The following is a 23,715-nucleotide window of genomic DNA, read 5'->3' on the forward strand; positions in this document are numbered from 1 at the left end:
AGAGGAGGTTGTACGACATATTTACATGCATATCCCATTTTAACCATCAAGTCAAACCCACTGGAATATAAAAGAAAGCATTACTTTTAACTATCGAACATTAACAGATGCTCTTTATGTTGCATGATAAGACACTGGTGTTTTACTTTGAAGACATTATAAAGCACTCATCCCTTGAGGACAATTGACTGACACTAAATGAGTCTCTCTCACCACTCAACAAGTGTTTTGATCATCCAGCCATTATAATCATTTGATGTGCTTATTTTTGAAGTTATTTTTTACATTTATAAAAATGGAATTGACTTCGGCAGAAGGCTAGCTCTGTGTGTGCATCATGAGGTCATTTAGAGGACGTCGTAGTAGCTCTATGGTTCCCTGTGGTCTCCCTCTGACTCTGTGTCTGTCCTTTAGCTCGATGGCTCCCCACGGTCTCTGACCATCATGCTCAGCCCCAGGCCCTCTCTGTCCTCTCCTTCTCTCCCTAACTGTCCCCCTTTCCTCCCGTTTCCCCCTCATTTTCCTCCTGTTATCTTGCCCCTCTTTATGTCTCCTGCCTTTATGTCCTTGAAGAGGTAATGGCCGTCTGTCCTTTCGCTCTTTCCATTTTATTGCTCCTTCTCTCACACTCTATTCTTTTCCTTTCCTCTTATTTTCCTTGTTCCCTCTGTCCTTCTCTGTTTCACTCTGTGTACAACTTATCTGCCTCACAATATTCAAATTGAGTTAATATTTTAATCAAAATGCTAGGTCTGGAAAACAGCTAAATGTTTTATTCTCAACCTCCCCACGAGTCAGTGTGTAGCCTGAGATGCTCTGGCAGCTCTCTCTTGGCTGTTTTCACTTTATCAACTTTGAAACACAAGTCATGTCAAATAGATGTGCCTGGGGAACTTCATTTGTGCATTTGAAAAATGAAACAAACAACTCGAATAACAATTGCAGCACAATTATATTTCAAATATGATTATTGAGCCAGTGCTCATTTATATGAAAGCATTATAAAAGAATATCCATGCACATTAACAGATCAAATGGAAATGAAATGAAAGATAAAGGATTGTGTTTTGCAACTGCAACACAATCAAAATAAGTACATTAAATAAAAAGAGGAAATGTTTTACAATTAAACAATTATGAAGATAATATGAATGTGTATACACTGGAAAAAAAAGGGACATACATAAATCTAGATCTAATAATTAAAATCATGCAGTCTGTGAACATTGATCTCTACATTTACCTCCGTCCTTACCTGTCTCCTGTCCTTTACTCTTCTCACACACATTAACTCATTCAACAAAGTGAAACAGTTTATAGACGGTATTTGCTACACCTTAGGATCTTCTATAGGCCTGGTGATAGGAAATGCCAAGTCTTATTATATTGTGGGAGTGTGTCCTTTCAGACATATCTTATCCTTTCAACATATAGCACAATTATAGTCATAAACGTCAAACTCATTTTATAATTTTACTTTCATAATGACATTTATTTATAATTATGTATTTTCTTGATGTTTTGTAGCTGTGGTTTTGAAAGGTGCCATACTAATAAAGTTGATTAGTTATATTATTCCCCTCTTCTCCTGTCTCCTGTCCTGTTGCTCTCCATCGTCCCCAAAGCAATGTCCCCTGACATCCCAAGGTCACACTGAAGTGCTGTGTGCTCTGGGGTGCCGCCATAGGACACACCAAGTTTATCGCAGACACGTAGAGAGAAGAGGAGATCACAATGCTGCATGCGTGACAACTTTATGACACCTAGCCACGCACTAGCAAGAACAGCAACAAACACGCTCATAAATGCACATAAAACACTTGCAAAACCAACGTTAACTTTTATGGGGACAGCCAGAGAAACGCACACACACACAGGCACAAACACATTTTGTATGTTGTCATCCTCTTAGGCTCTATGTATTGCTTTTGCGGGAATATGGACCCTAAGATAAATCACTGCTGTCTGCAGTGTCCTAAGTAATATGTAACATGGTGTCTTGTTGCTTGTGTTTAGGATCCCAGCAGAGAAGGGGCCTTGCTGCAACAACTGAGAGAGAAAGATGAACTGATCCTCAGACTCCACAGTGAACTGGTAAGATCCACTATCCAGCAAATACACAATATAATAATAACAGGCAAGTTTGTGTTCAGTTCATTGCGCGAAAGCAAAACCAACCATTATCAGTATTTTTCGTGAAGTTACAAGGTGAGACAATACCAACATATTAAGGACAAAACAACACAACATAATAAAACCCACAAAACAAAAATAGACTAGGAAGAGACAAAAAACAAACAGCAGCAGTAACAACCTAGTGCAGTACTATATTATGTTACCACATTTTTGGAGTTCTATTAAGGTTTGAAAAGTTATTTAAGTTTTAAATGCATCATTAGTATTTAGTTAATAGTTCTCCCGATTAGTTAAATGACTTTTACCAAATGCAGAAGAAGGGACTGCTCCATTTTTTCTGTAAAAACATGGTTTAACATGCCAGCCAGAAGATGGTTCTGAAGATGTGTATAAAGCCTGTGCACTAAAGAGGCATTACAACACAAATCCAATGGAGTAAAATGACTTTCCAAAATAATGTTAAATCTTTTTCACATCATTTTAAGACGAGCAACTCATAGTCTCAAATATTGAGGAATGGAGGGTTTACATTTAATTCAAACTGTCACAGTTTATTTCTCTTGGTGCCTTTCAAACTTTAAAATGAATAATTAAAACAGCTTGAATGTTTTTGAATGATTTGTTATAGGGTATAAATTAAAAACGAATTGCCTTTGAACCACAATATTTCATTCCCTTTTAAGCAAAAACAAATCCTTCTTTTTTTGGAAAGGTTAAACAACATTTCAAAGAACTGGAAATGTTGACTTTAGTTAAAGAATTTGACAAACCCTTTGTCAGTTTTCCTTTTGATATTCTGCTGTGTGAGAGTACATACAGCAGAGGGCGGAGTGACAGGAAGGAGAGAGAAAATGAATCTGTGAATAGTTCTTTAGTTGGCTCAAACACTGTCTGGCGTGCCACCAGAAGGCCCATCTTTTCCATCTTTGTTAATGTAAACTGCTTGTTCCCACCAAGCTTAATGTAATAGCAGAATTATAATTGGGACTCACGTCCAGCAGAGAGAGAAGAATAATGTTTCAAACTATTACCCCTGTAGGCATGGATGGGAAACATGGATCATTTCCATATCTAATTATTTGTAAAAAAACAATATGCTTGTGAAATATAGGGATTTAAATGCTTAATATATTGCGCTGTCTGTGTTTCTTTTCACTCTTTTGTCATCCCCTTGTTGGATCATCTGCAAATATTGTCCATACGGCAAACGTTTTTCATCATTTGTCATCTACACAATTTGTCAGCTGTTCTGCCAAAGCAATGTAATGCAGACATTATGCTAGGCCTTTGCAAGATAATGTGCCAGTGCTATGGAGCTATTGCAAGAGATGCCAGTCCAACAGACTGACTTAAGTCTCATTTGGCATTTGTGTGTTTAATGACTTTCTCTTGCTCGCATCACATAGTTTAGCCCTTAAACTAAACTCCTCACTATAGGCTGTATTCAGCATTGTTCACGTAATGAGGAGTTTATACCAACATCCAGCACATTTTTATTCAGACCTCAGACACACCTGTTGACTAAAACGGTCACCCAGACAGCTAGAGGCATAGGTAGTTTCCCCAGAAGACATTTTTGTCTTTTGTAACTCCACTTTTCAGACCTTTAGTTTTTCTCTTGTTAAATACTCACTCCAGAAATGAGATTTATTTTATATATTGATACTGTTAAACAGTTCATGTTACAATCTATTTAAAATGAATGTCTACAGGCAATGGAACATACTGTAAACTCACACTAAAACACCTATACCACATAGAATAGAAGAATAGGGAGGGATGAAACCCTCTTTAATGGTCACACATGCAGAGCACACAGCACACACAGTGAAATTTGGCCTCTGCTTTTAACCCATCCTAGTACAAGGAGTCTAGTACTAGGAGCAGTGGGCAGCTATTGTACAGCGCCCGGGGAGCAATGGGAGTGGGGGGGAAGGGGGGTGTCCGGTGCCTTGCTCAAGGGCACCACGGCAGGGCAGGAGGTGAACTGGGACCTCTCCAAGTAGAAGTCCACACTCCATATTTAGGTCTGGTCGGGGACTTGAACCAGCGACCCTACGGCTCCCAGTCCAAGCCCCTACTGACTGAGCCACTGCCGGACATCAGCCTATATTGATCTGTAATACATTTTACATTCAATTACAATTCCAGATACTTTGGGATTCCCAGCTCCAAGCCTTTTCAATCCTGCTGAAGATGCACATTTTTTTAAAATACATATAGTTTAATTCGAAACAAGGATGACTTGTTTCCTAAAACAGCAAGGCACTGTTTTTTTTTAGCAAGCATTACTAAAATAGTATACATTGCATTTGTAATAGGGACAACTTTTCATGGTAAGGAAGAGGCAATGCAGCAGTGTGGCTCAATGATGTGTTTTTAATGTCTTTTGGAAAACATTAGGAGTCTAAGACACAGAAATACTTGTTAGTGCAATCCAATCATTGTTTAGGACTTGATTATAACATAAATACATAATTTTACATGCCTTATCCACTAAGTATCCTCATTTTGATGCAGTTTTCTATTGATTTTCTCTCCACTTCTCCCCCCTCCACATTAACACAAAGATCCATCAATCACTCTTTTGGCAACACAATGCTTGTGCATGCACAAACAAAAACGGATGGTAATCAGCCTTGAATGTGTGTGTGAGTGTGTTCATCTGTTTGGCACTCTGTCAGAGATGTTCTGGCTGGATTTGATTTCCAAACATGTACTGCTTTCATGTTTTTACGAGCAAAAGTGTGCCTATATCTATTTGTGTATATATTGATCAATTGTCTAATGCAAGACTGTATCCTTACTGCTAACCTTATGTTTAACTGCTCTGTATGTCCTTGGTACAAAAGTCATTCTGACAAGGCTTTAAATGTAGGACCGTGATGTCCTTGTGCATACTTGTGAGGGTGTATATGTGAGAGAAGGAATACGTTGCCTGGCGCAGAGAAGTTAAAGTGCAGCATTTAGAAGGAAAGGGCAGCCCATAGCCAGCGCTCTCCTCGCTCTGCCTCCGTCTGTAAATCTGCCAGTGAAAACCTATTAATTATCTCCTAGAAGGACCTGCTGGCTGGCCATCACTAGCTGTCACTTTTTATGAGTTCTCTCCTCTCTCTGCTGGTGCATTTTGTTGAAGGACCGTGCTCCAACTGCAACATTTAGCTATGAAAAGCCTCCTTTGCTTTTCACGTGGGCATGGGCATGACTAATGAAAACAGATTTGAACCGCAATCTGTCAACTCGCTTCTGATTTAAACACGACCATACGTTTTGAGTTTAGAGATATATAAATGAACTTTCTTACTATTAACCCTCCTTTTCACCTTGTCCAAATTTGAGTGGTTCCTTTTAATCAAGGTGAACGCATTTCTCAACATTTGATAATCCCTTTCAACTTTTTTTGTTTCCTGTCCCATGAGCAGCGTGAAGCGAGCATGTCAGAATGATAAGTTACATTGTCATAAAATGCTCCTGGTGGAAATAGTGTTGGGTTCTTTTCATTCAGGGGACTCGCAACCCGCTTTTTCAAAATAATCACACAGAGGTAGCAGACAAGTCTGAAGGTTTCTAGTCAAGGTAACAGTGCTGTATTTTAAAGGACAGGGCAAACACTTTTCTCTCTACACCTCCCACTGTAAATCTGCCAGAGGAAACCTATTAATTATCTCCCTAGAAGGACCTTTCCAGCAGTCTGGCCAATACTAGCTGTCAGATTTTATGAATTTTTCTCAACTGGTGCACTTTGAGAAGAGTCCCTGCTCCAATTTCTGGCTGTAAAAAAGTTCTCCTGCAATTCAGCCCAGTTTTATGTCCACTTGGATTTCCAGGAGAGGTGGCAGAGTGGAGAGCAGGGTTCGGCTTTGTTGAGGTTCATAGGGTTGCAGTTTTATTCTTTCATTTTGATAGCTAGTTTTGCATGCAAACCAAGTGGTGTGAGTGTAGGCATACATCTGCTGGGAGAGCATTTAGTTGTTCTGATTTATTCTTGTGTGATGATCTACTTTCTTTGATGGGTGTGTGTTTGTTTTGTACCCAGGAGAGTGCCAAAGCTGCCCTGAAGATGAAAGACTGCCAAATGACTGACCACGCAACACAGACGGAACACATGGGGCCAGAGGTGAGAAACGCACAGACCCCACACGCTCCCTCCTTTTGGCTCCGTCAGACTCAAACACACAAAGAAGGCTCTCTGCACCACATGCCGTACACTGGAATTGTGCTTTGTGTGAGATCGTCTGCATCCATAAGATTACAATCACTAAATGAAGCTCAATTCTAACAAAAGCCTCCTTGCAAGCTCCTTCCTTCTCTATCCTCTTACTTTGTTATCCTATATGTTTCAATGTACTTTATGCAGAGCCAAAGCTGCCCCTCCCTACCCTTCTTTCCTTCTTTTCTCTTTAAAAGCATCTTCTCACATTGAGCTAAAGCTTTAATCTATTTTACTCATTCTAAGGATGTTGTACTGCAGTGACATTCATATAATAGTCCACTACCTGCTCCTCCCCGCCTTCCTCTAAGTCCCACAGTGCTGAGGGAGGGTGTTGTTCTGCTTTCAACAAGCCCTCAGTTGACATGGCCTCTCTGGCTTCACTAGGGGCTGACAGTATGGGAACGCAGCAGATTTAATGGATGATTGCCTAAAAATGGCCGCCTGTAACGGAAACAGGAGCTGAGCTTTGCCTCTGTTTCTCTGTTTCTCTGTTTCTCTGTTTCTCTGTTTCTCTGTTTCTCTGTTTCTCTGTTTCTCTGTTTCTCTGTTTCTCTGTTTCTCTGTTCCTCTGTTCCTCGTTCCTTTCTTTTAATACACTTTTTTCATCTTCCCTTAAAGTTCATTTTATGGCTTTAGTCCTGCTGAGTATAAAGTTGGCAAGAACCGTTGTAAAAGTGGAAATGCTATATCATTGTCTGAGCTTGGTGCACACAACCCACACTGACTTACACATCGCATGCACACGGATAATGTTTAATGTCAAATAAAAAATGAATGCACGAATCATAAAAAAACGTTCCTCCTGTTCATGTATCTTCTGCAGAACAGCAAGTAACCTTTTCACAACTGTGAACTTAAATTATTGGCACTTACTTAAGGTTATTTTACCTGCAGACAGATTAAGACAAAGAATGTGATATGCTTATGAGCAATTAAATGTATTCGCTAATAACTGCACATTTGATCAGTGGATTTGCTGAAGCCTGGTATATCACACTAACTGCTTATTATTCCCTTTTAAAGAAAAGTGCATTTCCTGATGTACCTTACTCACAGTGTTACAATGGAGTAGTTCCCTGGGTAGAGTCACATACTGTTCTATAAAATAAACTCACAGTTATACTAAATGAGCAGTTCGGATTATTTTCATCCACATTACGTTGTTCCTTCAAAAGCTACTTTTGCCAGACTCCCTTGGAAACCACATTAAGAAAGGAGTGTGTTCTTTGACTTCAGATTCCCAGTGGAGCTATTTTATCTTGACATGTGTCACAGTTTCATGATTCTTACTCCATAACCCTGTAGCTTGTGTATGACCAGAAGACCGATCATAGACAGGGTGTAGATAGTGAATGTTGACACCAACATTTCAGTGTAGTGGTGGTACGAAACGCCTCACTGTACCTCAGAAGAATGCTCCTTTCCTGACTGCGTCTGCATGATGGTACAGTCTTCATTATTCCTTTATCAGTCTTTTGTTATAAAGTTCCCTCTCTGTCTCTTTCTTCTTTCTTTCAATCATTTATCACAAACGCTCAAACATTACCTCACACACGCACACACGCACGCAGACACACACACACACACACACACACACACACACACACACACAGCCATACATTTCTACATGGTGCTCCATTACTGACTAATGCATTTCTCCTAATATAGCCTGTTGTTCTCGGTACTGGAGGCTACAGCAAGCAAAGGTGCAGGCTTGTGTGTGTGCATTATATGTTAGGGTGCACATTTGTATGTCTGCCCATTAGCTGTGTGTCTTCCCATTGTGTGTGTGTGTGTGTGTGTGTGTGTGTGTGTGTGTGTGTGTGTGTGTGTGTGTGTGTGTGTGTGTGTGTGTGTGTGTGTGTGGTGTGTGTGTGTGTGTGTGTGTGTGTGTGTGTGTGTGTGTGTGTGTGTGTGTGTGTGTGTGTGTGTGTGTGTGTGTGTGTGTGGTGTGTGTGTGTGTGTGTGTGTGTGTGTGTGTGTGTGTGTGTGTGTGTGTGTGTGTGTGTGTGTGTGTGGTGAAGCAGCCATTAGTCCTGGCCTTGGACAGCAAAGTCAATACGAATGCTGTTAAAGGTGTCGAAATAACTTCAGGTTGCATTTATGGCTCAGACATTATAATTCATTCAATATTGGTTTGTGTGTATGTGTGTGTTTGTATGCTTCATTTGGCAAAGTATGGTGATGCCAGATAGGATGCATTTATTTGAACCACTTTGTTTGACCTCTTTGTCCAAATGTTTTTGTCTGAATCATTATGTCATGTTGGATAACCTGCCTTAGATCTGGAGGTTTTTTTCTGACATTCTGATTGATTTCAATCAGTTTGCTGCCTTTTTACACTGTATATAATGAGATATTTAATCTTTGAAGATTAATTTAACTGTCACTTCTCTGAGGTGAAGTGGTTTGATTAAATTGCAAGTAATCATGTGATTTCAAGTAGTGGTACTAAGTGTCTCATCTAGCTGCAGGTGGATATTAGCATACCAGATATACAATAATAGTCCATTAGAAATGTACTAAGTGTCGAGACGAAAGTCAATATTAAAATAATAAGAATAAGCGATTATTAACTGAACAAACTTGTCACTGAGTGTTGGAAGTATGTTGGCGGTATCGTTGTATCCCAAAACTCCGTCAATGCATAGTGTATTGTCTGGACTAAAACCTTTTATTCCTAATACAGGGAGTCCAACTTTAGGATAGCAAGTACTGAACCCTATGGCATTGCTTTCTATTATGAAACAAGTTCCTTGCCATAGTGTCCTCCATATGCTCAGGGCTCTTCAGTAGATGGACTCTTAATTAGAGAAGCAGCTGGCTGCCCGCTAGCAAGCAGGCTAACAGCACAGGTGACTTAACTCAGCAGTAGCTGCATCATGTGCGGCCTGATTTGATCCTCCCCCCTCCCCGCCTGTGTATTTGACAGATAGAGTGAGAGGGAGAGAGAGAGAGAGACTGAGTGTGTGTTCCTGTGTGTTTGTGAGTGTGTGGGAGATGCTGCAGTGTTGAGCAGGCCTATATAGGTTAGCTACCCCAGTGCATCGAGGACAGTCAGCTAGCAACAGAAAGTGTGTCTACAAGTGGGGCATCTATTTCTACTGCTTCCACCACTTCACAAGGTCGACCACCTCACTCATCCTCTTTCCCTCTACCTTACTCGCTTCCTTTTCAGGAACGTCCGCCTATTTTTCCTTACTTAGTTATCCTCCTCTTTTTCTTTTGGCTTCTTTTGTTCTCTAATCCCTGAAAGTGCAGAAGTTAGCTTTAAGAAGTTCCTCTCTTCTCCTCACCAAGGTTTCCAGGCCTCCAGGAATCCTTCAGGGATTCTCCGTGCCCTGGTTTTCCCCCCGTCCGACACTCAGTCCCAGGGACAGCTCCTGGCTCCCCGCACAACTTCAGGCCAACCTGCTTCAAAGTGCCTCTGTAATTCTGCTTTAACTGGGCTACCTTGTGTGTTGCAAAGTTCTAGGAAAGTCCAGAAAGTATTTTGATGATTGGAGAGCACTCCTCACTGACAAGTCAACTTGTGCTCTCAAAGTGTTTTTTGCATGATTTCAAGAAATTCAGAATGAATTCAGGTAATTCGCATGAAAGACAGCTTAGATTTGCATACTGTTAGCTCTCACAGCTGCTGCTGGTGAAGGGAAATGTACTGTATCTATCACTCATACCTATTTTCCATTTCTCTTAAAGAAACATATTTTCCTGATTTGCGCATAGTTAAACCAATTTTAGATGCAGTATAATGAAGTCACTGCAGAGCCTCTCAATCTACCAGATGTCAGTCCTGCCACTGTGACCTTCTTTGGTTGTAAATAAAACCAAAGTTGATTTTCATTTTTATATGAAGGCAAATTAAAAACAATAAATTAGTGAGAATGCTGAATAAGCAAATGCATAATAAAACGTTGTGAATGTGATATACAACCTTAGTTAAAAGTTCAATCCAAAGAATCCCTCAGCACATATTCTACAACATATTCCCATTTTTAGTTCACATATTACCCGGAGGAACAATGTTGACACTGTGTAGGTCACATCACAAAACAGTCTTTAAATAATTGCACAACAGAGGGCTTTACATATGCAAACATAATATTCTGGGTCCTTGTGAAGAGTGCTGCTTAGTAAGACCTACTGGCAGAGTAGTGACAGGGTCTAACTCACGTTGAGAAGTATGGATCGCCCTCCATTTTTTAGTTCTGCACTTACAGATCTATTCTTTCTGTCAGTGTGCCAATATAAAGATTGCAGGTAAGGTGAAAGCGAAACTGAAAAAGAGCAAGACAGAGAGGAGAAAAAGAGGGTTAGGGGGAAAAAGGAGATTATCTTTTTATGTCCCACAGAGACTCTTAAGCGCTGGAGGTATGGTGGCAGTTTTTAGAGGGGATTGAATCGATTGAGATTGCTTTCTTTCAGCAAGCTAATTTCATGGGTATTCTTAAAAGGAACATTTTATGGAGGGAATCAAACGCTCTTGATGGTTAGCTCACTCTGGTTCCCTTTCTCTCTCTGTCATTCTCACTCTCTTCTCTGACGCTCTCTATTCTCCCTAGATTTGTGCAACTTTACTTTTTTTCTCTCCCTTTTCTCCTGGCTTCACACCCACCCCTCTCTTCATCCGCTCTTTAGTAGTTTCTGAAAAGAATGAGGGAAGCGGAGCGGTAGTTGAGGATTGGTTATCGTCAGTTTGCGGGCTATTACATTTGAATGGAAAAACATTTAAGTTGACCGTGTAGATTCTTCCCTCTTTGTCTCTCATTCTGCTTTTCTCCTTTAAAGTGGACCTATCATGCTATATTTGAATAATATAGTGTAGGACCATACCTATATAAGGCATATTTATACTTTTTTTTTTTCAAAATACCAAACAGATCATGCATTTTAGCCATGCCTCATTTCGCTCAATTTGAAAAATGTTAGCTCTGTTTTTGCAAGGGTTGATTCTGTGAGCAACAGCACAATGTCGTGGTTGTCTCCTCCTGATTGGTGGAGTTGGCCCAATAGCCGTAGCGCCACCGTCCTGACGTCAGGACAGTGTTCAAATCTGGATCAGTTTTTATCAGATCCGTTGCAGCCCCTTTTTTAGAGATTTGGGTATGGAGGAAAATAGAGAGGGTTGTGTTTTCTGACACTTGGTGAGTTCCCTGGAACACCGGGGACACATATTCATGTATAAAAGACGTACAAAAGTGCATTTTGCATGATAGGTCCCCTTTAAAATAAGTGTGCAGATGGAGGAAGTGAGTCCTTATGTGGAGATGAATCATCTCTTCAGGCTGGATGAGTCATTTTGTATGAACAATTAAACAAGAAATTCAGACTTGTTTCATGCATTTCTGATGGTCCTTCGTATAACTCAAGACCTGATGAGTCATAGTTTTAAAACATGAAAAATATAGATAGTAAATATACTAATATAGACATTTGTGGAAAAGGGAAGATTGCTGATAGATGGAAAATAAAATAAATAATGAAACTATTTTTACTATTTGTAAGAAAAATGTACAAAAAATTTAACAATTTTTTATTGAATTGGTATATAAAATGATGCCAACTTTATTTGTATGGGTTATACCTAGTTGTGCTGCCTGTCCCTGTTCTTATAGCAGATATATCTGTTTTTTTTATTTAAGAGACTGCTGTGTGATTTAACTAGACATGTAAGAAAGTCATAAAAAACTGACAGTTATTCCGAGACAGGGCAGGAATAATAGAGAATGGGTAATCAGATATGTCCCTGTGTGACTCTACAGGATGAGATGAAAATATCTGAGCAAGGACATGTTTTCCCTCCCTGTGAGTCCCTGTGCAGCACCATTTACAGTAGTCTAAAGATACAAATGAATTTATCAAGAAAGAAGCACAAAGAGGCTACTTTGGACCTGCTTTAGATCTGTTTGGAAAAAAAACAGGTGTTCATTTTTCATCTGAGAGAACAAGCTCTGCATTGAATGTTTAGACACTTGTCTTTTCAGTCTATGTTTCCTGGTCAGATCATCATTTGAAAAGTCCTCACCTGGCGAGTAGACTCTATCTGTTCTTCGTCCCTTTGGTCTTTTATCTTGGAATTGAATGCAACATAAAGGGAAATAGCAAGGGTTCTATGTCACAATCTTTTTGCTAATCATCATGACAATATATCCACAACTTTCCCCAATGGGTTGTAAGGTACTTGATAGAATAGAGGAAGAGATTCTTCAGGCTTTAATCATGGATTAAATCGGTTCAATGAAAACGAAAGGGTAGATAATCTGAGTTGAGCCCTGCTTCATCTCCTTGAATGCTCCTTAATAGTTAACTGCTAAGCTTTCACATTTTCGTAACTCATGCCACCTTTCAGCTGTGAAAATCATGGTCCAACCACTTGTACAAACTAAAGCAGAATGGCCATTGATTCTTCTTCTTTATCTTTGTTTGGGGGATGTTTTGACCGGTGTTATTGATCCAGAGGGTCAGGGGAAAAGATGGCTTTAGTCTAACTTGCCTTTACTTATGTCCAGCTATTAAAGCTGTGTATGGTGGTGACACAGATCATGTTGAGTAGACCCCGTGCAGAGAGAGCACTCCTAATGAGCAACACTGCTGGGTCTTTACGTATATTCCTTGGGCTGGGGAATCCTGAATCAATATGCATGATGACATACATCATATGATCCCACGTCATCAGTGCTCTCCACGTTGGAGCCAATTTAAACAGAAGGATGGAGGGTCCAGTGCTGATTGTGGCTATGTAGGTCTCCAACTCCTATTCCTGTAAACTAGATCATTTTGTACAGCTGTAGTCCTTATTGAGTAATGGTGCTCCCAAGGATAGAAATAAGAAAGAAAGATGGAGGGAAAGAGGAGGAGATGGAGGCTGAGCTCTAAAGAGGCAGTTTTCTGCCCTACATAGATTTTTATCACGGTTTTTATACAGCCCTCTTTCTTTGTATGTCACTCATGTCATATCAGCCTTCTTTTATTCCATATTTTCTTCCCTAAACCTTTCTCCCTCTACTAAATAAAAATACCTCGATTTTCATTTCTTCCATTGTCCTTGCTCTGATCTCTCTCCATCTTGATCTTTTCTCCGTCCCTACTTTTTCCTTCTCTTCCCTCTCTTTTCTTTATGTCTTTTCCCTTATTTCTCCTCCTTCCCTGCTTCCCTCCTTCCTTGCTTCTCCGTCTTCCATGTGTTCCTTGACATCCTTTCGCTCTGACTACGTATATCCTCATCTTTATTGTTGGCCTTGCACCTCTACACCTCTCTGTTCACATTGCCACCCTCCTTTCCTGTCGTTACTCTTTCCCCTGCCTTGTCCCTGTCACTGCTTGTCCTCTACTACATGTTTCGCCCCATCTCTTGTTAAGCCTCTCCTTTCCTCTTCATTTTCCTCTCCTCTTCTTTTGACTGTAACTTTAAATCAGTTCTAAGTTTGGCGACTGATATTTTTGCACAGATTTCATGCTGCAGATAGTGCTGCCCTGTTATTTTGAATTCACTGTAAGAGTTAAAGTTGATGCCAGGGGCGAGTTGTGATAGCAAGTATGGAGGTGATGCTCTTTAAAGTATGTTGGCCCTTTAATATTAAAGAGGTCACAAGATCAAAGGTGACACGGTCCTGGTTTGGTGACCAGGAGATGAGAGGCTCGTGATCATTATACAAACACTCCTGGGGGGGTTTGAACACACTGCTGGTCCTGTCCACAAGATCGTCATCAAAACCATATTTGTAATTACAATGGATGGATGGATGGATGGATGGATGGAGGCATCGATGGATGGATGGATGGAGGCATCGATGGATGGATGGATGGAGGCATCGATGGATGGATGAATGGATGAATGGATGGATGGATGGAGGCATCGATGGATGGATGGATGGATGGATGGATGGATGAATGGATGGATGGATGAATGGATGGATGGATGGAGGCATGGATGGATGGATGGATGTATGGATGGATGGATGGAGGCATGGATGGATGGATGGATGTATGGATGGATGGATGGAGGCATGGATGGATGGATGGATGGATGGAGGCATGGATGGATGGATGGATGCATCGATGGAGGCATCAATGGATGGATGGAGGCATGGATGGAAATAAAGTGATGTAAAGGCTGTCTTCAGTAGAATAGAGTATTATATTGTGGCTTGATATGACCTTCAAATTTACTTCCTTCTGCCATTATAGCTGTGTGTGCATGGACTATGCAACTTAATGTACTAGTGTAAATGGTGGAGAACCAGTGTAGTAAGATATAGCTTAACAGAGAGCATTACATTGTTTCTTTGGATCAGCAGACATGAAATATACTGGCTAGTATTTCAATAGTTGAATTATGAGTCGGTGAATACTTACCTGCACATACTGTACTTTCCAACAGTCTTTATGTTTATCATCCTAAATCATTGACAAACCTCATTGAACATTTAAAATGGTAAAACCATTACATTTTATTCTTTGGAATTTAATTTATTTTGTATATATTTAACAAACAATATTAAACTTTTCGTAGACGGAGAGAGCGAGGCCAACTGTTTAACACTGTTTCTAGTTTTTGTGCTAAGCTGAATGGCTACACAGTTACTCTCTTGTGTCAGTCTCAATTAACACTCTTTAAGTCAAGTTTATTTTACTTTAACTATATTACTGTGTACTTTTAAAAAATCCAAACAGTATTTATGGTTTTAAGTAATACGTTAATATTCAAAAGTATATTTAACACAACATTATTTAGCAGTATTAACATGTTGTGTTTGCTTAAATGTAAGTTCCTGAACAGACTTTTATATTGACCTATTAATATGCCGAAAGTGAACTGGAAACCCCATATTGGATTTCTTAAAATAAATAACTGTTACAGTAGCAGGATGACCAATTATGTGGCATCTTAAAACAGGATGCAATGCTTACTAATCAAATTCCTTCATGCTGTTTGTAAATACAGCAAGAATACAGCATTGCCAGCTCGGGCTAAATAAATATGGATAACATATCTGACTGTGTGGAGGAAAATACCATGGAAACATTTTTATTTGGGCACTGTGCACACGTTTGCTCAGTTGCCTAAAAAGGGTGTCCTATTCCTGCAAAGCTTTTAAGCATAAGGTTGTGGAACCATTATGACATTCGTTTTTGGCAAGCAAATGGCAGTGTGGGTACATACTGTAGAGAGGAACCCTGTGTGGGTACATGAAGAACAGACCACCAGTATTTATAAACCTTATACTTCGCTGCATTGTCACCCACTCGCTCTATTTTTATTTCTGTTCATCAAAAGTGGTGTCAATGACGCAAAGCACCTTACACTTTTCATCAATATTACAGAAAATAGGCGAGTGAATCCTTGTTCAGTGTGTAGCCAGTTCACGTTGCCAGGTCTTTTAATACACACTAGCAGGCATGTACTGTAGCTGTGAGTCAGTGGATGCATGAATGAATGAACTAAGCATGTGACTTTTACATGAACGTGAAGATTGACTTATAACAGGGGCCATGTCTTCATAGCCTTCAACTTTGTAGGCTGCTTTGCATAAAGGACACTGGATATATACTTGTTCACTTTGCGAAGACCTGTGAGAAGTTATTTACAGGTAATGAGAAAGGACACTCTGCCACTGATAAATACATATTAGGGTGCAGGAAGTGTTGGAGCTTGATTTATGATTGCTGGGAAGAATACCAAGTTAAGTATTGCTTTCTCCTCTGATCTAATAACAATCCCTCTCTGTCTCCGTCCCCTGTTTTGATTTTTTTTATTGGTTGCTCTTTGTGTCAACATGTGTTCTGTTTCCAGGGCATCAAGGCGCATGGGAGCGCTACTTTGTCGTCAAGGAGACAACTGAGTGAGTGTCTCTGTTCTGATATCACTGGACGTGACTGTGTCTTGTAGTGATCAACCTTAATGTGCCGTACTAGATGGGAGAACAGAGGGTCTTTGTACTAAGGCTTGATTAATATACACCGCTCTACAAGCGGAAAGAACTCTGATCTCCTGTTGTTTTACTTCATAAATCAGCTTATACACTTTAATGTTTTTTCAGTGTATACATTTCTGGTTTAACACACTTAAGTTCAATATTAAATGATACGAATGAATGTACTGAAAAAAGTGTTTAAAGTTATGAAAACAAAACAAACAAGGGGACTGAATTACACTAAAATGGATATTGCTACAGAATCCAGTGCTGGTTATGTGAAGTGAAATGATAGGGAATGGGTTGACACAATCCAGCTTATGTATTAATCAATCCGAGTATGAAGACCCTCTGAGTGAAGAATGCCACCTGCACTGCCTTGTCCTGTAATGTAGACAAGAATGCTGCCTACCGTACCTATCTTACTGTAACTAATCCTTCCCTATGTGATGGTGACCCTAAAGGATGTTTGTATTTTCTTGTTTAAGTAACTGGCACAGAACAGCTCCGTCTGTTAGAAGCCAATGCAAGATCAATGTAATATCTTCTGTGGTTAAAGTCAGAGTGGGAAAAAAGTCTCTGTTCGAGCTTACGTCCGTGGTACAGATAATTTCTCTTTTAGTGAAATCCGATGGTGCAGATAATTTCTGCTAAAGCCAAGGATCTTGACAAATTACAAAGGTTTCAGATATTGAACAATGTGAAGAACACTTCGGGCTCAGGGCATTCAAGTGCTTAAAATGTGAAATCAAGCATTCCTGAACTCATTTGAGACAACCAAAATGTGTATTTTTTTTCCCAATATTCTATGTACATACATCCTGTATTTATAGGCATACTTACAACTAACCAACCAATCAGTGATTTGCAATTCATAGCATGCAGTCACCATGGTTTTAAAGATGCACTTTATTTACACTTCCAATTATGGAAATGTTCTTATTGAAATTCATCAGCAGCCTTCTAACATAATAAAAATAAATATTTTATTTACAGTGGAATTAGGGTAGGGCTAGTGTTATGCGGTTTGTTTTTTAAATATTTGACTGTTGCAGGGGAGTTCAGGATTTCCCAAAGTGAAAATGCCTCTAGGGGGAAAAGCTAAACAAATTGTACTTTTCTCTCATGTCTATTCCCTGCTCCCTGCCTACCCCCCCCCCCCCCAGTCTGTAAAACTCTGTCTACATTTGAAGCATGCTGTAGGAATAATAGCACCGCTGTGTAAATATAGTTTCCCAGCTTCCTCCTCCTGTTCGAGAATGAACTTAAACCATCTGCTATGCACTGTGAACCTTAACCCCACCTGTCACAGCACTAGAAAACCTTTGTTGCCCCCTGTGACCTTTGACCTTATCAAGACAACCCTCCACTCAACCACACTTTATCACGCATGACATAACACATGCACACACAATAATAGACATGGGCATTCATTCATGCACACCACACATACATGCACTCAAAAAGGGCACGTCTAATGTTAACTGTTAAGTGCTAAGGATTCGTTTATCGAGTTTGGTGTGTGTGCGTGTGTGTGTGTATGTGCGTTCACATTTTTGCTTTACAGGGATAAAACTCACCTGTTTGAAGGTCAATGCATAACGATACAGTGAGAAACAGTAGGAGCCATCAAAGCTGCATTTTCTTTCTCCATTTTGCAAGGGCATCTAGAGCACTTCAATGCCTACGTGTGTTTGTCTGTCTTCATGGGTGGGTGTGTTTCTTTTGCACAAACATCAAGATTTTCCCTCATCATCCTTTTGTGTGTGTGTATGTAGGGGGGGGGGGTGGGTGGGTGGGTGTGTGTCTTTGTGATTCTTTTTGCTCATTAAACTCCTCAAGGACTGACAGTAATGCAGTGCTGTTGAATTATTAGTCACTTCTGGACCTGTTGCAGGACAAACAACATTAATGAGCTAAACCTCATTTATTCAGCAAGGTGAAACCGAGGGGCAAGCCAGAAAAGCCCCATGCTGCAGTTCTTATAATGTCCGCTAGATGCATTCAAAGTTAATGGAAAAACACCCTGACTTCACTGAAGAAGCACAACATCGAATGCAAATTGCACTTGTTTTTATGTGTGTCTTGGTGGCAATTTTGCAAATGACAACGCCATAAAGCAGTCATTAGGGTTACAGTAGCGTATCTTTGGGGCCAAATGTGCAGCAAAAAAATATGTGATGGTTACTACTGGTTTACTAAAGCTGAGCTCCTCTCAGAATTAGGGCATCATAACGCTTCACAGTCACATCTATTCTAAAAAACTCTGACTGAAGCCGTAAACCATTACATTAGTGTGAAGTGTTTTGCAGTGTGACATAACAGGGCTGACAGAGGAGGCTTTGAGCTTTCTGAACGTTTATCAGATCATTTGAATTTTAAATACGTTGACTCTTTCTGATTTAATGCACTGTAAACATACATTTGCATGTGTTGGTTGCTGAGCAAAGTCAATGCTGCTGTGTACATGTTTGTGGAGAGGCGGAGGTGGTTCATCTAAATCAACATTGAGGAAGGGGATGCAGGTGGAGAGAGTGAAAGAGTGTTTGTCTGTTTGTGATTTTGTCTTTGTGTGTGCCTGTTGGTGTGGGAATGCAAGCCTGCCCAGTGGCAGTCATGCCGAGATGAAAGATTCCTTTACCCAGGTGAAGGACGCATGCCGAAGGAATAGTGCTGCGTGTGGTTTGCACATTTGCCTGAGTTGTCCCTTCTGGTGTTGAACGAGGGCAGGAGCAATTCCCTATTTTGAGTGTTTCAGTGTGTGTGTGTGGACGTCTTTGATCCTTTTTTGGGGGGGTAGTTCCCTTGTTGCCTGCCTTAGACAGACAGATGATAAAGTACAGGTGTGTGAGTGTGTGCATCTGTGGATATCCAGCTAGAGACAGATATTGTCAGGATAAAACTGGAAACATCCAACTGGCCCCTGCCATCTGCGGGTGGTACTTTGAGAAGAGGCTGAAGCCAAATGATTCCCAACAAGCACACTGCACTGCCATATAAGAACCAGAGAGGTAGGAGCTGCGGGTTTGTGTATGTGTGTGTGTGTGTGTGCGTGCGTGCGTGCGTGCATGCATGTGTTATTTGCGCACATGAGTCTATCTCCAGTGCTGGCTAGCTGCCAGAGCACTTATCTAACTCTGATCCACAGCGCTACTCGCTGTGACTCCTAATTATAGACAGAGGCACTCAAACAGAAACATATACACACAGTCTCTACATGCTCTCCTGTGTACCATTCACACTAATGAGGCACTCTCCCCGAGGAAGTACCACACTGCCTTCTGATCCTTGATGGAGGCTACCAGGACCACCTCCTCTGCCAACCTCCCTCCTAGTCTTCTACTCTGAGAAAGGGATACCCATGCATCGACAGACAGATACAAAGACGTAAAGAGAGAAAAATAAGTTGGATAGAAGTAGGAATGTAAAAACAAGAAATTGCTGAAGTGAGAGCCGAAGAAATGTGGCAAGAAAAGGAGAAAAAAAAAATGGGATGAAAGAAAGCTGCCGTGGGGAGCGGAGGAGATGAGAGAGACGGACTGCCAAGAAGCCAAGCGATCAGATCATGATGAGAGAATGGACGACTGGGGACTTGGAATGGCTTGTGAGAATAACAGAGAAGGAGGAGAAGACATGGAGAATATTTGTTCTGTTTACTTATTGAGATCCAGGATGCATGATCACAATCCCCCCTGCAGCCCTGAAGGCGTTCTCGGCCTCGATCTATCTTTTGCTCTCCTTCTCTCTCTCCTGGTTTCCGTCTGTATCTTCCTGTGTTTCCTTTCCTCTCTCTTTGTCCATCCTCCTCTTCTCTCTGTCATTTTACAACATGTTGAGGATGACACTCAGTCAGATGCTTTAATCCTTAAGGATTGGGCTCAGGTTGCAATAGCATGTCATACATCATCGCACAATATGTTACATTTGATAGAAATATCCTTTCGCAAAACCTCCGAACCAGAAGAAGAAGCCCAAATCTGGATTTGTTTAGGTTTACAAATAACCCGGGCATGGAGCTATTTAGTTTTATTATAAGCTATGGGGGATAAATGACAAAAACAAAGCGACAACAATGTGAATTTAAATTGCCTTGTATTGCCCTTTAACCAATGCATAATTAGTTGTCTATATCTTCCTGGCTTTTTTGTCCTCTAAATAACTTAATCAAGGTAATACCACTCCTGCTCACACCTCCTTCGTCTTGCTGACAGAGAACAAAGCAGACAGAACAGAGCAGGACAGGACAGAAGGGACTGTGGTGGCTACTGCTGCGTGCCTCTCATCCCAGCTAACCCCACCTAGCCCCAGGGGCAGCACAGAGGAGAGGGGGGGGGGCTGTCAGCAGAAGGTGTGAGTGTGCAGGTTTGTGCGTTAAAGAAAGAAGAGCAGAGAGAAAGAGAGTGTGTATGCGTTTGTGTGGGAGTGTCTGATCTGTGCTCTCATGTATAGCTCTCTCCCCCACGGGCAGGGCAGAGCGGCGCAGGGAGGCGGGCACCTAACTGGGCACAGATGGCAGCAACAGACAGGGACGGTGGCGACATAAACACGTTAATAAATAATTATCCGAACAATGACACTCGGTACACCGGAGTAGGCGGGAGGGGGACAGAAGGACAGGAGGGGAGAGGACACTGGAAGGGAGGACATGAGGAAAAAAATGAAGATGAGGAGAGGATCTAAGAAGGCCAGGAGAAAAGAGTGACAGAGAGGGTAAAGGAACAGGACAGGCTAGGGGAGGGGGGAGAGGAGAGATACGAAGTAAAGAAGACCAAGAGAAGTCAAGTCAAGGTGAAAAAGGTGGAAGAATAAAAATGGTATCAGCTGTTTTGTTACAGACACCTCATGAGAATGGTAAAACTGCATAAAGCCTATGCAAGCTAATCTTGAGCTGCTATTTGAGGGTCCACACTGCTCAAGTCCAGTGGCAGTTTCAATACCACAGTTAAACCTCCAAGGCACAATCTCTTTTCCCTTTATGTGCGGATATCTTAAAATGGTCTTAAAAGGATTGGGCAGTGTTACAGTGGGAGAGACAATTAAAAGCAAAGCATGAAAAGGAAATGGAGCAAAGCGAGCAGGTGAAAGGCACTCTAGTTCCAAAAGAAAACAAGACAAGGTGAAAGTAATAGATTTATGAAAAATAGTAGACAGGTTAATGATGAGGGAGGAGTGTGTCTTGAGTGTGTTAGCAAGTTACCAAATGTATAAATTACACCTGGCTAAATCTTTGGGAAATGTGTCTAATATAATAAACATGAAATCTATGACATTTATTAGACGGGTGCAATGATGATGTCTGCTGTAATGCAGTCAGGTTCAGAAAATGAAGGTTCTTTCTGCCTCTTGCCTTCCTCTCGTCTCCTTTAAAACTGAATATCTTCCCCTCTCTCCTTGTTTTGTAACCGCCACCTGTTTCTCTTGCCCCTCTGTCCTTCCCCCTCTACATCATATTCTCTCTCCCTTCAGCTCCTTCCAGCTCCCCAAACACCATATCTGTGGTCACATATTCATTTATTCGAGTAGCATGTTAACATAATTAGGAGCCGTGTGTGTGTGTGTGTGTGGGTGTGGGTGTGTGTGTGTGTGGGTGTGTGTGTGTGGGGGGGGTGGGTGGGTGGGTGTGAGACTGTGAGACTGTGAGACTGTGAGACTGTGAGACTGTGAGACTGCTGGCTCTCATCTCCTTTTGATATGTTCCAAAAGATCGAGACCAAATTAACATTTGAACTCAGGCGTCAAAAGGCTTCCCTCTCTTTCCTTCCCTCACTTCCTCGTGCCATGATATTTTGTACGTTTTATTTATTTGTATTAGCAAGTCAAATGTTGCTCTTATATAATGTCACACTATGTCCATCTAACTTAATTGTATCACAGATTTTCTCCTCACTCTGCTGCCCGATGGGCAACCACCCTTACAGGCATCTGGAATGATTCATTCATAATGGCTCCAACGCTGCTTAAACATATAACAAAAGTTAGAGCAACTATATAATAGCCACACTGGTTTTATCTATTATTTATAATTAGAACAATTATTTTGTGTGTGTACTATAAGCCTTACACTACTACATATTAGATATAGGCAACTCTTTCAGGGGGGCATTTATGATTACTAAAACTTATAATTTATTAAGTGTAATCAGATACTTTGATTCAAATCAAATACATTTGTAATCAAATTGATAGTTCATTTAATTGTTTTAGCAACAGCCATTTGTATTGCTTCATATTTCCCTTACCAAAACATTTCGTCACTTCATTGGCAAAGGCTTAAAGGAAGCACGATTGAATTGCAAACTGTTAGTAGTTTTTGTTCACACATGCAGAGAGAATGACACATAACTGACAGAGTGCACCAGATGACAATTTCTAGCAAATTTAAAATCCTGTCCAACATTTACGGCCTAATGTTAAGTATCCCACTGAGAAGATTGTAGTTTCCTGTTGTGGAGGAGGACAGCGGCAGACTCTCTCTACATCCCAGTTTCACTGCAACAACACATCAGAAACCCCTGCAGCATAATCTACTGTGCTGTCCATCCCTCTGTGCAGTGTGTTCCAAACACTCCACAACATATGCCCTAAATGTAGGCATATTTAACTGTTATCGCATCATTTCATGCTTTTCATTTTATGGGTAGGGTTTTTTAACCTGTTTGGAACAGTATATTTTTGTCCCCATTTTATCTTAGCTACAGTGGTGTTGGCGGCAGTAACACACTATTGCTGTTGTCTGCTTTAACAGACTAAAATACTGAGTGTGTCTAATCACCTATAGATATTGTATGAGGCCATTTTCAGAAATTCGAAATTGAATTGGCATCTCCACTCCTTATCCTGTCGTCCTGGTCTTTGATCCTCCTCTCATCTGCCACCATTCTCTGTCCCTTCTCCAGACCTCCTACTGCCTTGGCATCTTATCCAAGTGCTGCTGCCTTTCATGGCTCCTCGCTCTCTGGCTCTCTCTCTGTCTTCAGTCTTCTTTCTCACATCCATTTCTAGATCACCATCACTTCCACTGACACAGTTTTCTATAGTTGTCCTATATCCTTTTACAAATGACTACTGATGCATTTTGTATGTGCTTATGTTGCGTACATTTTACTATATGCATTAATTTTCTTTTGAGTGGATGTCTTTGTGTACGGCTTTAATATTTTAAACACAATGTTTAAACACTTTACTGTTAAAAGTAATGTTGCTATATTTTGAATGTGGATTAAGCCTTTTCCTTATGTATATCACACATGTATAACACAGGCTACTTTTTCAGGCTTCGAAATGTCCTTTATACATACAGTATGTATGCCACATGCACACATAACCGACAATCACACACATCTCCAAGGGCTCTCTTACCGTCGCAAGTAGTGTCCTTGTGGTACTTGCTCTGCACATCATACACATGTACAAGTACAGAACCTCTCTTGAGCACTCTTCTGCAAATTACCA

At 40.7% G+C, this 23,715-nt stretch overlaps 1 protein-coding gene across 1 annotated transcript in view; it reads left to right on the top strand.

The window, feature by feature from the left end:
- Nucleotides 1–23,715, top strand: part of ccser1 (coiled-coil serine-rich protein 1) — a 106,097-nt gene that overhangs the window by 50,073 nt on the left and 32,309 nt on the right. The window contains 2 exon segments of the mRNA XM_034118086.1: nucleotides 2,017–2,094; nucleotides 6,173–6,253. Of these exon segments, the coding sequence (XP_033973977.1) occupies nucleotides 2,017–2,094; nucleotides 6,173–6,253 (159 nt within the window).

The sequence above is a fragment of the Trematomus bernacchii genome, unplaced genomic scaffold (assembly GCF_902827165.1).
Source record: "Trematomus bernacchii unplaced genomic scaffold, fTreBer1.1, whole genome shotgun sequence".
Taxonomy (NCBI): domain Eukaryota; kingdom Metazoa; phylum Chordata; class Actinopteri; order Perciformes; family Nototheniidae; genus Trematomus; species Trematomus bernacchii.